At 37.7% G+C, this 11,779-nt stretch overlaps 2 protein-coding genes and 1 pseudogene across 4 annotated transcripts in view; 2 read left to right on the top strand and 1 right to left on the bottom strand.

The window, feature by feature from the left end:
• Positions 1 to 11,779, top strand: part of LOC116850004 (ATP-binding cassette sub-family G member 4-like) — a 22,603-nt gene that overhangs the window by 3,793 nt on the left and 7,031 nt on the right. The window lies entirely within an intron of this gene.
• LOC116850007 lies at positions 2,367 to 3,449 on the top strand (annotated as a pseudogene).
• Positions 3,396 to 11,779, bottom strand: part of LOC116850005 — a 65,922-nt gene continuing 57,538 nt past the window's right edge. For 2 of the 3 annotated variants that reach the window (XM_032827769.1, XM_032827767.1), the window contains one exon: positions 3,563 to 4,898. In XM_032827769.1, the coding sequence (XP_032683660.1) occupies positions 4,737 to 4,898 (162 nt within the window). In that variant the 3' untranslated portion in view covers positions 3,563 to 4,736. Of the gene's footprint in view, positions 3,542 to 3,562; positions 4,899 to 11,779 lie in introns of those variants that run through there. The other variant, XR_004379237.1, reaches the window with a different exon arrangement.

The raw sequence follows: 11,779 nt of genomic DNA, 5'->3' as shown, positions 1-11,779 counted from the left end.
CTCTCTCTCTCTCCCTCTCTCCCTTTCTCTCTCTCTCTCTCTCTCCCTCTCTCCCTCTCTCCCTCTCTCCCTCTCCCTCACTCTCTCTCTCTCTCTCTCGGTCAGCTCGTACGGTAAGTGTCGATCGCTGTGATTTTATCGGTCGCTCGAAAAAGGCGGTGTCTATTCGCGGCGACGGTCGCGATAAGGCTAATTATCCGTCGGTTCCCGGAGGATCGCGTATCCTCGCGAGTCCTCCTTCGTCGCTTCCCCTCTCGCCCTGCGATGTTCGGCAGTCGGGAATCGGCAATTTTCGATACGATTGTCTCGAGACAGGAAATGTCTCGAGACACTGTTGCCCTGGATCTGCTCGCTGCCTCTCTCGGCGCTCCCGTTTTTCCTTCTGGGTTTCTCGCGACGACAGCGTCCGCTAAAAGTAAACACAGCTGATAGACTCCTGTCTAATTGCCGTATTTGTGTTTTCGCTACGGAATATTCTAAGCGGTATAATATTCGAGATTGTTGAGCAATCGGCTATTTGAGAATATTTTAACACAAAATTTCGAGAGAGCGATTCACTTGCGTATTAGCGATGCGTCGTCGGGCGCTGCTCCCTTGTCCCTCGATGTCCTCCTATCCTCTAGTCCTGGAGGCCGGCAAGGGAAGCCGAGGGGCACAACGTTGGGGACGCGCTGACCTTCGCATCTGCTCCGCTCGCAAAAATCGCGTCCAATATTCGTCCTATAGACTTTCACAAACAAAAATACGACGGGACGCGATAACCGAGAATATTCGCGAAAAGTCGTTCGCGACGCGATACGCGAAAAACATTCACACAAAATTGGTATGGTTTCTCTTGAGACGGGCGCCTCCAAAGCTGCCACGTCACAAAGTACTGAAAAAAATTTGAATTAGGCGCCGCTCCCTAATCTCGCTTATCTGCACTCGTCCCTCATTATTTCAAAGCTCGCAAATCTACTAAAAAGGGGTTGTGGGTGGAAGGGAAGTCTTCCATCCGGACGAGACAGTATAATTGTAATCGAACTTCACGGTAAGTTCGTTTAATTATTCAATTATGCAATGTCTCGTCCAGATGGATACTCGTAGATATTTAAAGCAGATTTGCAGAAGAAAAGAGTTGAAATAAATACTATAAGAGTAAATTTATTTCAAGGATGTCTTTGTAACAAAAAACATGCCATAAAGGTAACTCTAAAATAAAAGGAAAATACCAGGTGTACAAGTATGAAATGCGGATTTGAGAGAACGGATGGCGCACCAATGCAGTGTGTGGTATAAAGATTTGACATTTATGCCATTTTGTTGTGCCATCAACAAATGTCAAACGCGCATAAGTGATAAATTGAAAAAGTATTTGCATAGTGTTGTGTTGCTGTGTTCAATATGTCGAAATTTATACCAAATAAAGAGCATTCGCGGACAGCATTAATTTTTTCTTTTCATTTGAAGAAAACTGCTGCTGAATCATACCGATTACTTCGAGAAGCTTATGGTGAACATGCTCCATTGCAAGATACGTGTGAACAATGGTTTCGGCGTTTCAAAAGTAGTGATTTCGATGTTGCAAACAAGGAACACGGAAAACCGCCAAAAAGATACGAAAGTGTGGAGTTGCAAGCATTGTTAGACGAAGATGATTCACAAACACAAAAACAACTCGCAGAGCAATTAAACGTTAGTCAACAAGCTGTTTCCAATCGGCTACGAGAGATGGGAAAGATTCAGAAGATCGGCAAATGGATACCACATGAGTTGAACGAGAGGCAGATGGAGAGGCGCAAAAACACATATAAAATTTTGCTCGAATGATACAAAAGAAAGTCGTTTTTGCATCGTATCGTTACTGGGGATGAAAACTGGATTATTTTGAGAATCCCAAGCGCAAAAAATCATGGGTAGACCCAGGCGCACCATCCACATCGACCGCAAGACCGAATCGCTTTGGCAGGAAGACGATGCTCTGTGTTTGGTGGGACCAGAAGGATGTAGTCTATTATGAGCTGTTAAAACCTGGTGAAACGGTTAATACCAAACGCTACCAACAACAATTGATCGATTTGAACCGTTCGCTGCTTGAAAAACGACCAGAATACCAAAAGAGGCAACACAAGATCATTTTTCTCCATGACAATGCTCCATCACATAAGGTAAAACCAGTTCGCGACACGTTGGAAGCACTCAGCTGGGAAGTTCTACCCCAGGCGGCTTACTCACCAGACTTGGCTCCTTCTGATTACCACTTGTTCGCATCGATGGGTCACGCACTTGCTGAGCAGCGCTTTGGTTCGTACGAAAATGTGAAAAAATGGCTCGATGAATGGTTCGCGGCAAAAGGGGAAGATTTTTACTGGCGTGGTATCCATAAATTTCCCGAAAGATGGGAAAAATGTGTAACTAGCAATGGAGCATACTTTGAATAAACCTCTTTTTATCATTCTTCCGAATTTAACGTGTTTTTTTGGAAAAAAATCCGCATTTCATACTTGTACACCTGGTACATAAAATGAAATGTATTCCATAAGAGGGAACAAAAAACTAAAATAAAATCTATGAAATACCCTCCTATATAACGAAAAGAGGAGATGATCTGTTTACTAAGATTATGATCTATTTAAGATCGTAGACAAAAAAGAAGGCTCCTTAATAATTGGGCGATTTTAAAAACGAGCGAAGGTCTCTGAGGATCTGCTCCAACTGGTTGTGCGTCTGATCTCGTCTATACTACTACATGGGCTGAAAAGTCCCGGGATTTTTCAGTAGGTGGCGCCACTTGAAAATGAACATGATTTATTTCGAGAGGTTCATCTGTCATTAGTTTATGTGTGAAATTTCATGACATTTCGTTCATTTGTTTACAAACTACAGTCGTTTAAGTGTCGCTACCTTCGCCTTCGTAAAAAAAAATGGAAAAACAGGAATATCGCATATTGATCAAACATTGTTTTTTGATGAAAAACTCCTGAACAATCAATGAAATGGTTGAAGAAATGTTATCCCACATCTGCTCCTTCGAGAACAACAGTTTATCGATGGTTTAGTGAATTTAAAATGGGTCGTACAAGCACCGAAGACGCACCTCGCTCTGGAAGACCAAAAGAGGCTACGAATGCGGAAATCGTAAAGCAAGTGCATCGAATCGTTTTGAGTGATCGTAAAGTGAAGTTGCGCGAGTTAGCTGAGGCCGTTGGCATCTCAAAAGAACGGGTGGGATACATTTTTCACGATGTTTTGGATATGAAAAAGCTATCTGCGCGATGGGTGCCGCGTTTGCTGACCGTCGACCAAAAACAGCAGCGCTGATGATTCAACGGCCGGTTTGGCGTTGTTGCAGCGTAATCGAGCGTAATCGAGCGGACTTTTTTCGACGTTTTGTGACGATGGATGAAACGTCCATTACCATACGCCTGATTCCAATAGGCAGTCTGCAGAGTGGCTGAAAAGCCATGAAAGCCGACCAAAGCGGCCAAAAAACCAACGCTCGGCCGGGAATGTATTGGCCTCCGTTTTTTGGGATGCGCATGGCATAATCTTCATCGATTACCTGCAAAAGGGAAGAACAGTTACGGGAGAGTATTATGCAGCCTTATTGGACAAACTGAACGACGGAATAAAGAAAAGGGCCCCATATGGCGAAGAAAAAAATTCTGTACCATCACGATAACGCACCGTCACACACATCCTTGAAAGCGATGGTCAAATTGGACCAATTACGATTCGAATTGGTTGCTCACCCGCTGTATTTTCCAGACTTGGCCCCCAGCGACTATTATCTGTTCCCAAACCTCAAGCGGTGGCTCCAGGGAAAGAGATTTACATCGAATGAGAAAGTCATCGCGGAAACCGAGGCGTATTTCGAAGGCTTGGACGTTTCGTACTACAGAAAGGACATCGAAATGTTGGAAAATCGCTATACCAATTGTATTGCACTCGAAGGCAACTATGTTGAAGAATAAATATAACTTTGCCCCAAAAACGCTTGTTTTCATTAAAAATCCCGGGACTTTTCAGCCTATGTAGTAATGTCTCTGCTTGCCGCGAACGATGTCGAAGCGTGACGAGTAGAGTGCGCCGAAAAAATAGATATATCGACACCAGCAGCTTTCAGTTCTAGTTTAACCCAACGCCCTAGCGTCTGGGAGGAAGCTGCGCTGTGTGGAGATCGGGGAGAGATGAAGAGAGAGTCACAGCCTTCTTGACGCAGATCCTCGGTGATCTGTAGGTAAGTTTTAATCAGAGAGACGACGCAAAGTTCCGGTTTCTCGGCGAAAGGTTTGAAGTAAAGCAAAGGCTGAAATTTACCAACCGTTGATGTCTTAAGTCTAGTGGGGATCTTAACGACTAACGAATCAGCCATCGAAATATTTGACAGTTGAATAACCGCCAGAGTCTGCATTCTTTGAGCTATTGTCAAGGCAAGAAGCGACACAAGCTTTCTAGATAACATTTCTAGAGAAAGTTCCTCGTGTGAAAACAAGGATGATAGGTGATCTATCACCGGTCTAGGATTCCAGACAAAGTCGTAGCGGTCTTTGCGGTTTTAGAATCGCTGCTTCTTTGCAGAATCTAGTAATCAAAGGGTAAGAACCCACCTCGTTCGACGAAACAAGCGATATGGCCGAACGATAGGTATTCAAGGTTGCGTATAACTTACCTGTGATAACACAGAGGACAAAAATTCCAAGAATGCAGAGACTGGCAGTGTAAAAAAAGTTGATCTGGTTTTGAATGCAGAAACTTCACCACAGATTTAAGGGCTTGGAGTATTGATTCAATGTAGCGTTCGTGATTGATGCCAGCGTTGTTGTCAGGGCTGCTGGTGGTGTTCCTTTGCGAATAAAAGCTTGCCGGATAATTTCGCGGCCACCAGGGAAATTCTGTCTCAGGTCGGGTGGGTGTCTCTGAAAGGAGATAATAACATATCAATATTCGGTTCAAAACGAATCGCTGGTCGATTATGAGTTTGTTAAATAAAGGGAACCAGACTGGGCCGGCCACCAAGGAACTACCACTACCCCTACAGCTCTGTCATTAATGATTTTTCTCAGAATTCTTAGAATTAGAGCAAAGGGGGAAAGGCATAAAAATAGAATCCATTCCAACTCAGCGAAAAAGCGTCCACTGTCTGAGCCAGTGGATCTGGCAACCAGGGACGAGGTAGCGTACACGGAGATAGGAGAGGCGGTCCGCGTTGGCACCCTAACTTCTCTTTGCCTATATGATAACATGTCAATTAAACAAGCAACCTTGTTTTCTAATTCCGTCAGTCGATCAGAGGATGAAGATCTTCTTCTATTCTTCGATTTGTGAGATGATTTTCCCACGTTGAACAATCTAAAAATGAAAAAACTGAGAATTGTGAAAAAACACGTGTTGAGGTATCACGCAACAGGAAAACAATGAGGGACGAGTGATAGATAGGCGCTCCAAGTGGGCAGCGGCGCCTAATTCAAATTTTTTCAGTACTTTAAAACCTATTGAGGATAACGCAACAGAACGCTACTACGAGTATCCATCCGGACAAGGCATTGCATAATTCGCCGACATGAAATAATATATCTGATACTGTAGCCGAAAATATTTGTCTAAACATTCAGCTGTATATTGAAACTTGCTTGCAATAACTGAAAACATATTGACTGAATAGAAACTTCCTACAGAAATCTTTCTGTTCCGAGTCTTCATTCTATTCCCGTTATTATCAGACAATGAAAAAGTCTATTTTTTCTTTGATCAAGGTGACTGTGAACATCGCGTATCATGTTCTCCGACACGTGACCTCTCTTTGCCATTATCGTCAAAAGAAAAAGAATTTGCTATTATCGTAAAAAAGAAGAATTTACGATAAGATATTTCAAAATATGGTGAAACGTATGTAAACGTAAATCGCGAAGTGACGAGTGACGCGCATTCCTAGTCCTTTTTTTATGTCAGCTCAGTGAATTAGCAGCTATGCAATCTTACTTATGACTATATTTCTTTAATAAGCTCTATATTTCTCTACTACATCTACAGTGAGTTCAAAAAGTCTTCGCACACTAGGAATTTTCATAGAAAATAGTTTATTTCCATATGATAATGAGTAATAAAAACATATAATCGGTTTTACATATAATAAAGTCTCTCTTTAGTAACAATATATCATAAACATAACTTATAAATTAATAAAAACGACAAAAGAACGAAATATGATATTTAGTAATGCGCAGAAAGTGTTCGTACAACACAATATTCTGACTAAAAACAAAGCAAAATGAAAGAAACAAAATCAGATTAATACTTTGTAGGATAGTCTTTAGCTTTTACTACAACTTGTAGACGTTTGGACATAGAATGTACCAAATTGGATGTGTCAGATTCTGTCACTGAGTTCCACTCCTTTTGTAGTGCTTGTCTTAAGTCATTCTTGCTTGAAATATATCTTTTTCTTATTTTATTTTCTAGAAGCCTCGACAAATATTTTATAGGATTTAAATCAGCTGATTGAGGAGATGTTTTCAGCTGTTTAGATGTGTTATATAAGAGCCATAACATAGTATTTGTGGCTGTGTGCTTGGGGTCATTATCCTGTTAAAATCATTTGGGAACCCCACTTTTTCGGCACTGGTATGGAGATTATTTTTCAAATTATTTATATACGCTTTGTGATCCATAGTACCATCGATGAAATGAATATTTCCTACACCAGAAGCACTCATGCAGCTCCAAAATAGCACAGAGCCATTTCCGTGTTTTACAGTGAGTATCAAATTTTTCGGCTGAAGCTCAGCATTTTTCTGACGCCACACCTTTTGGTTCCCGTCCGATCCAAATAAATTGAACTTTCTTTCATTAGTAAAAATGATCTTATTCCAAAATTCTAGAGATTTTGTTTGATACTCACGAGCGAACTCTAAACGCTTCTTGCGGTTGATCTTATTAATCCAGCACTTCTTTCTGGCTACTCGTCCATGGTATCCCTCTTTGTGTAATGTTCCTCACTATATTTACAAAGACTTGTTTCTTGTTGACTTGTGACTTGTTGACTTGTTTCTTCAGCAATTTCGCAAATATCATAGGGGCATTAGTTTTCGGACCTTTTTTAATTAACGTATGATAATAACTTTTTAATTGACGTATGATAAATCGCCTGTCGTTGTCCGATAAGACAGACGGGCGTCCGCTTCTTGCACTGTTTTTTTTTATTGTTCTGGTCTTGCCAAAGCGGTTAATGAGGTTAATAATACTGTGTATTGTAGAACGCGGTCTCCCAATCAGTTTTCATATTTCATTTAAAGACTTGCATTGATTATGCAGTCTAATAATAAGTTGTCTTTCCTCCGCGATAGTCTTGCTTCTTATTTGACCCATTTTCACTAAGTAGGGAACGACTGTGGAATTTCGCGTCAATATATATAACCGAACAAGATCCAAATATAAATAGACAAGGAATGTAAACATATGATGTATGTTCCTTATCTAAGATAAGTTTTTATCATAGATATCATTGGTGTACGAACACTTTCTGCGCATTACTAAATTACCATGTTTCGTTCTTTTATCATTTTTGAGTATAATATTATAATATTTATTAATTTGTAGGTTTCGTTTCTGGTATAGTGTTAAGAAAGAGAGACTTTATCATATGTAAAAACGATTATTTTTATTTACTATTCATTATTATATAGAAATAAACTATTTTCTGTAAAAATTCCTAATGTACGAAGACTTCTTGGACTTATATTAATCGATTGCATATAAATCGACGTCACGATTTTGCCGGTTGACTTACCATTTGCATAATAATTAGTGCTATTTGAGTTTATCATGTTCACGCGCTCATTATTATTTTTTGTCTTATCTGGCATTCTTTATAGAGTACCAATATGAGATGTTGTCCAAGTATTTCATTGCAAAACACGGAAACTGTGATTCTTAATCGACGGTACAAGAAACGTCACATTCAGTGATCTTTCATGCGCTCGCAAATGATAATTGAGTTCTTTGATAGGATTTATAAAATGTGTACGACCGGTTTACACACGGAAGAAAAGATCTCGAGTCGAGTAATCAAATGGGGATCAGACGAAAACCTCTCGCTGACAAGGAATAATGTTTCTATTATTATACAGAGAGAACGATTTGGTTGAATCAAATAAACTTTTTTGGAATGGTCCAAAGGAATTTTTTGATTGATCGAACAAAATTTTGTTTGACGCAACAAACATATTTATTTGCGGCTTAGTTTCAAAGAAATATTTTTGTTGTGTTAGCCAAAAAATTTGTTTAGATTATTCCAAAGAAACGTTTATTTGATTCAACAAATCGTTCTCTTTATGATCGGATATATTTGTCTCAATATTCATTAAATTCATTCGATAATTGAGATAATTGAGATAATTGAGATAATTGAGAGTAATTTGTTGAGTAAAAACCTCCTGCAGGAATCTTCCTATGAACCCTACGACCGAGTTTTTCATCTAATGTTCGTAATTAATATAAATTCTAAGTAACATAAAAATTAACGCTAATGAACTCGTTTTTTCCGTACATTAATGTAGATCATGAACATTCATAGCAATATATCGAGCACTTAAGGGGATGCTGAAGTGAATGACGAACTCGCTAATCGTCGATAACGTAGAGGCTATCGTCAAGTAGGCGCTGACATAATGCCGCTATTTTCTTCTTTCCATGTATGCATCATTTCTATATATAGATATATGAATGCAAGTGTGTGTGCTACGTTGTCATTTCAATTTTCTTACACATAAACGTTACGTAAATGTGAATGCCACGTTGCCGATATTCGCATTCTCTCCGAAATAGGTTTTCGCTGCTTTTCTGATGAATTCTTCAAACCGCCTGTGTATTGGGTGAATCAAAGAAAGAGTTTTTTTTTAGAGAAGTTCTACGCCTAAATGCAGTTTACGAATATTGTTTTGAAGAATATGTTATCTAATATGTAAGGTTTCTATATAATTTGCAATGGAAATTTTAGATATTATTTTAGTTATGCACTGAGCAATGTTTCACTATATTTTCGCACGTAATTTTATCTTATAAATTGGAGTAGTAAGTGCGCTGTAATTTTTGCAAAAGGAAATCAGTGTCACGATGGCAAAAGTTCCACATCGTTTTCATTTCTGAATGAGAAATAATCTACTTCACTTTTGCATGTATTTTCACCACACAAAAGCATTTTAATTCGGTCAAGTCAATACAAAGTAATATTTGTAGGAAAATCTCGTTGACGTGATATCGATACCCTTGCAAAACTTTCGTCGTGCTGATTGTACTAAATCAAAAACCCTTTGACATGGTGAAAATACATGCAAAAATAAAGCGGAGCATTCCTCAATATGAGAGGAAAACGATAAGAAAATGCTATCATAACAAAATTACCGAATACTTCTGCAAAGATTACTTTTTTCTATATGCGCTGAGTTAAAAATCCTTTTACATGATGAAAGTATATGCGTAAATGAAGCGGAGCGTTCCTCAATATGAGAGGAAAACGATAAGAAAATGCTATCATAACAAAATTACCGAATACTTCTGCAAAGATTACTTTTTTCTATATGCGCTGAGTTAAAAATCCTTTTACATGATGAAAGTATATGCGTAAATGAAGCGGAGCGTTCCTCAATATGAGAGGAAAACGATAAGAAAATGCTATCATAACAAAATTACCGAATACTTCTGCAAAGATTACTTTTTTCTATATGCGCTGAGTTAAAAATCCTTTTACATGATGAAAGTATATGCGTAAATGAAGCGGAGCGTTCCTCAATATGAGAGGAAAACGATAAGAAAATGCTATCATAACAAAATTACCGAATACTTCTGCAAAGATTACTTTTTTCTATATGCGCTGAGTTAAAAATCCTTTTACATGATGAAAGTATATGCGTAAATGAAGCGGAGCGTTCCTCAATATGAGAGGAAAACGATAAGGAATGATTACTATCATGACACCGAATCTTTCTATAAGGATTAGTCTTTTCTACATGCGCCGAGTTAAAAACCTTTTTGCATGGTGAAAGTACGTGCGAAAATGAAGGGTATTCCTCAATATGAAAGGAAAACGATAAGAAACAGTTACTATCATGACACCGAATCTTTCTATAAGGATTAGTCTTTTCTACATGCGCCGAGTTAAAAACCTTTTTGCATGGTGAAAGTACGTGCGAAAATGAAGGGTATTCCTCAATATGAAAGGAAAACGATAAGAAACAGTTACTATCATGACACCGAATCTTTCTATAAGGATTAGTCTTTTCTACATGCGCCGAGTTAAAAACCTTTTTGCATGGTGAAAGTACGTGCGAAAATGAAGGGTATTCCTCAATATGAAAGGAAAACGATAAGAAACAGTTACTATCATGACACCGAATCTTTCTATAAGGATTAGTCTTTTCTACATGCGCCGAGTTAAAAACCTTTTTGCATGGTGAAAGTACGTGCGAAAATGAAGGGTATTCCTCAATATGAAAGGAAAACGATAAGAAACAGTTACTATCATGACACCGAATCTTTCTATAAGGATTAGTCTTTTCTACATGCGCCGAGTTAAAAACCTTTTTGCATGGTGAAAGTACGTGCGAAAATGAAGGGTATTCCTCAATATGAAAGGAAAACGATAAGAAACAGTTACTATCATGACACTGAATCTTTCTGCAAAGATTAGTTCTCTCTACATGCGTATTGACTTGATCGAATTAAAAATGCTTTTGTATGGTGAAGGTACATGCAAAAATGAAATAGAGCATTCCTCACTCAGGGATGAAAACGATGTAGAACTATTGCTATCGTGACACTGATTTTCTTTTGCAAAAATTACAGCGCAATTACTGCTCCAATTTATATGATAAAATTGGTTGCGAATATATAGTGAAATATTGAATTTTAATTTCCATTGAAAATTATACAGAAAGCTCACATATTAGATAACATATATTCTTCAAAACAATATTTGTAAATTACTCTAATTACTATAACATATTTCTCGAAAAAACTCTTTGATGCACCCACACTGAGAGAAAAATGTATGATATTTGGAACTATAATGGCATAGTAAAAAGATTATAGTTAGGAATATAATTTTTATAGTAAATGTTACCATAATAGTAATATTTACAATATAAGCATAGTATAACTGACCCGTGTAAAATTTTTACCAAGAATTAACATTATTTGAAATAAAAAATATAGTAATAAAGTGGCAAATATTGAATGGTAAGAGAAATTAACTATTTTATATAGTCAATGCAATTGGAATATTTGGCAAATATAGGTACATATAATTATATTCCCAAAAGGTGTTTTATCATATATATAGAATAATAAGATAGTGACTATAAATCTGTATTTATTCTACTATATTTTCATGTTTAGATGAACTATAAATATATGTTTGAGGCCAAAACGAACTATAAAATATAGTGAAATTATAGTTATTCCAATTATTTTTTCTCTCAGTGCAGTATATAAGCGGTTTGAAGAATTCATCAGAAAAGCAGCGAAAGGCTCTCTTGGAGAGAATATGAATATCGGCAACGTGATATTCACATTTACGTACCGTCTATATATAAGAAAATTGAAATGCAACGTAGCACACATACTTGCATAACATCTGTAAAGGAACGATACGAAAAAATATTGCGGCGCAACAGTAACGCGAACATGTTCACGCTTATCAAATGCGACATTTTGTCGATCGTCTTCGTTCCGTATATATATATATATATATATATATATATATATATATATATATATATATATATATATATATATATATATA

This window comes from Odontomachus brunneus, unplaced genomic scaffold (genome assembly GCF_010583005.1).
Source record: "Odontomachus brunneus isolate Ranch 3 - 2012 unplaced genomic scaffold, Obru_v1 Obru_scaffold_130, whole genome shotgun sequence".
NCBI lineage: Eukaryota > Metazoa > Arthropoda > Insecta > Hymenoptera > Formicidae > Odontomachus > Odontomachus brunneus.
Note: the sequence above shows the minus strand (reverse complement) of the source record. Positions and strands in the feature narration are given on the sequence as shown.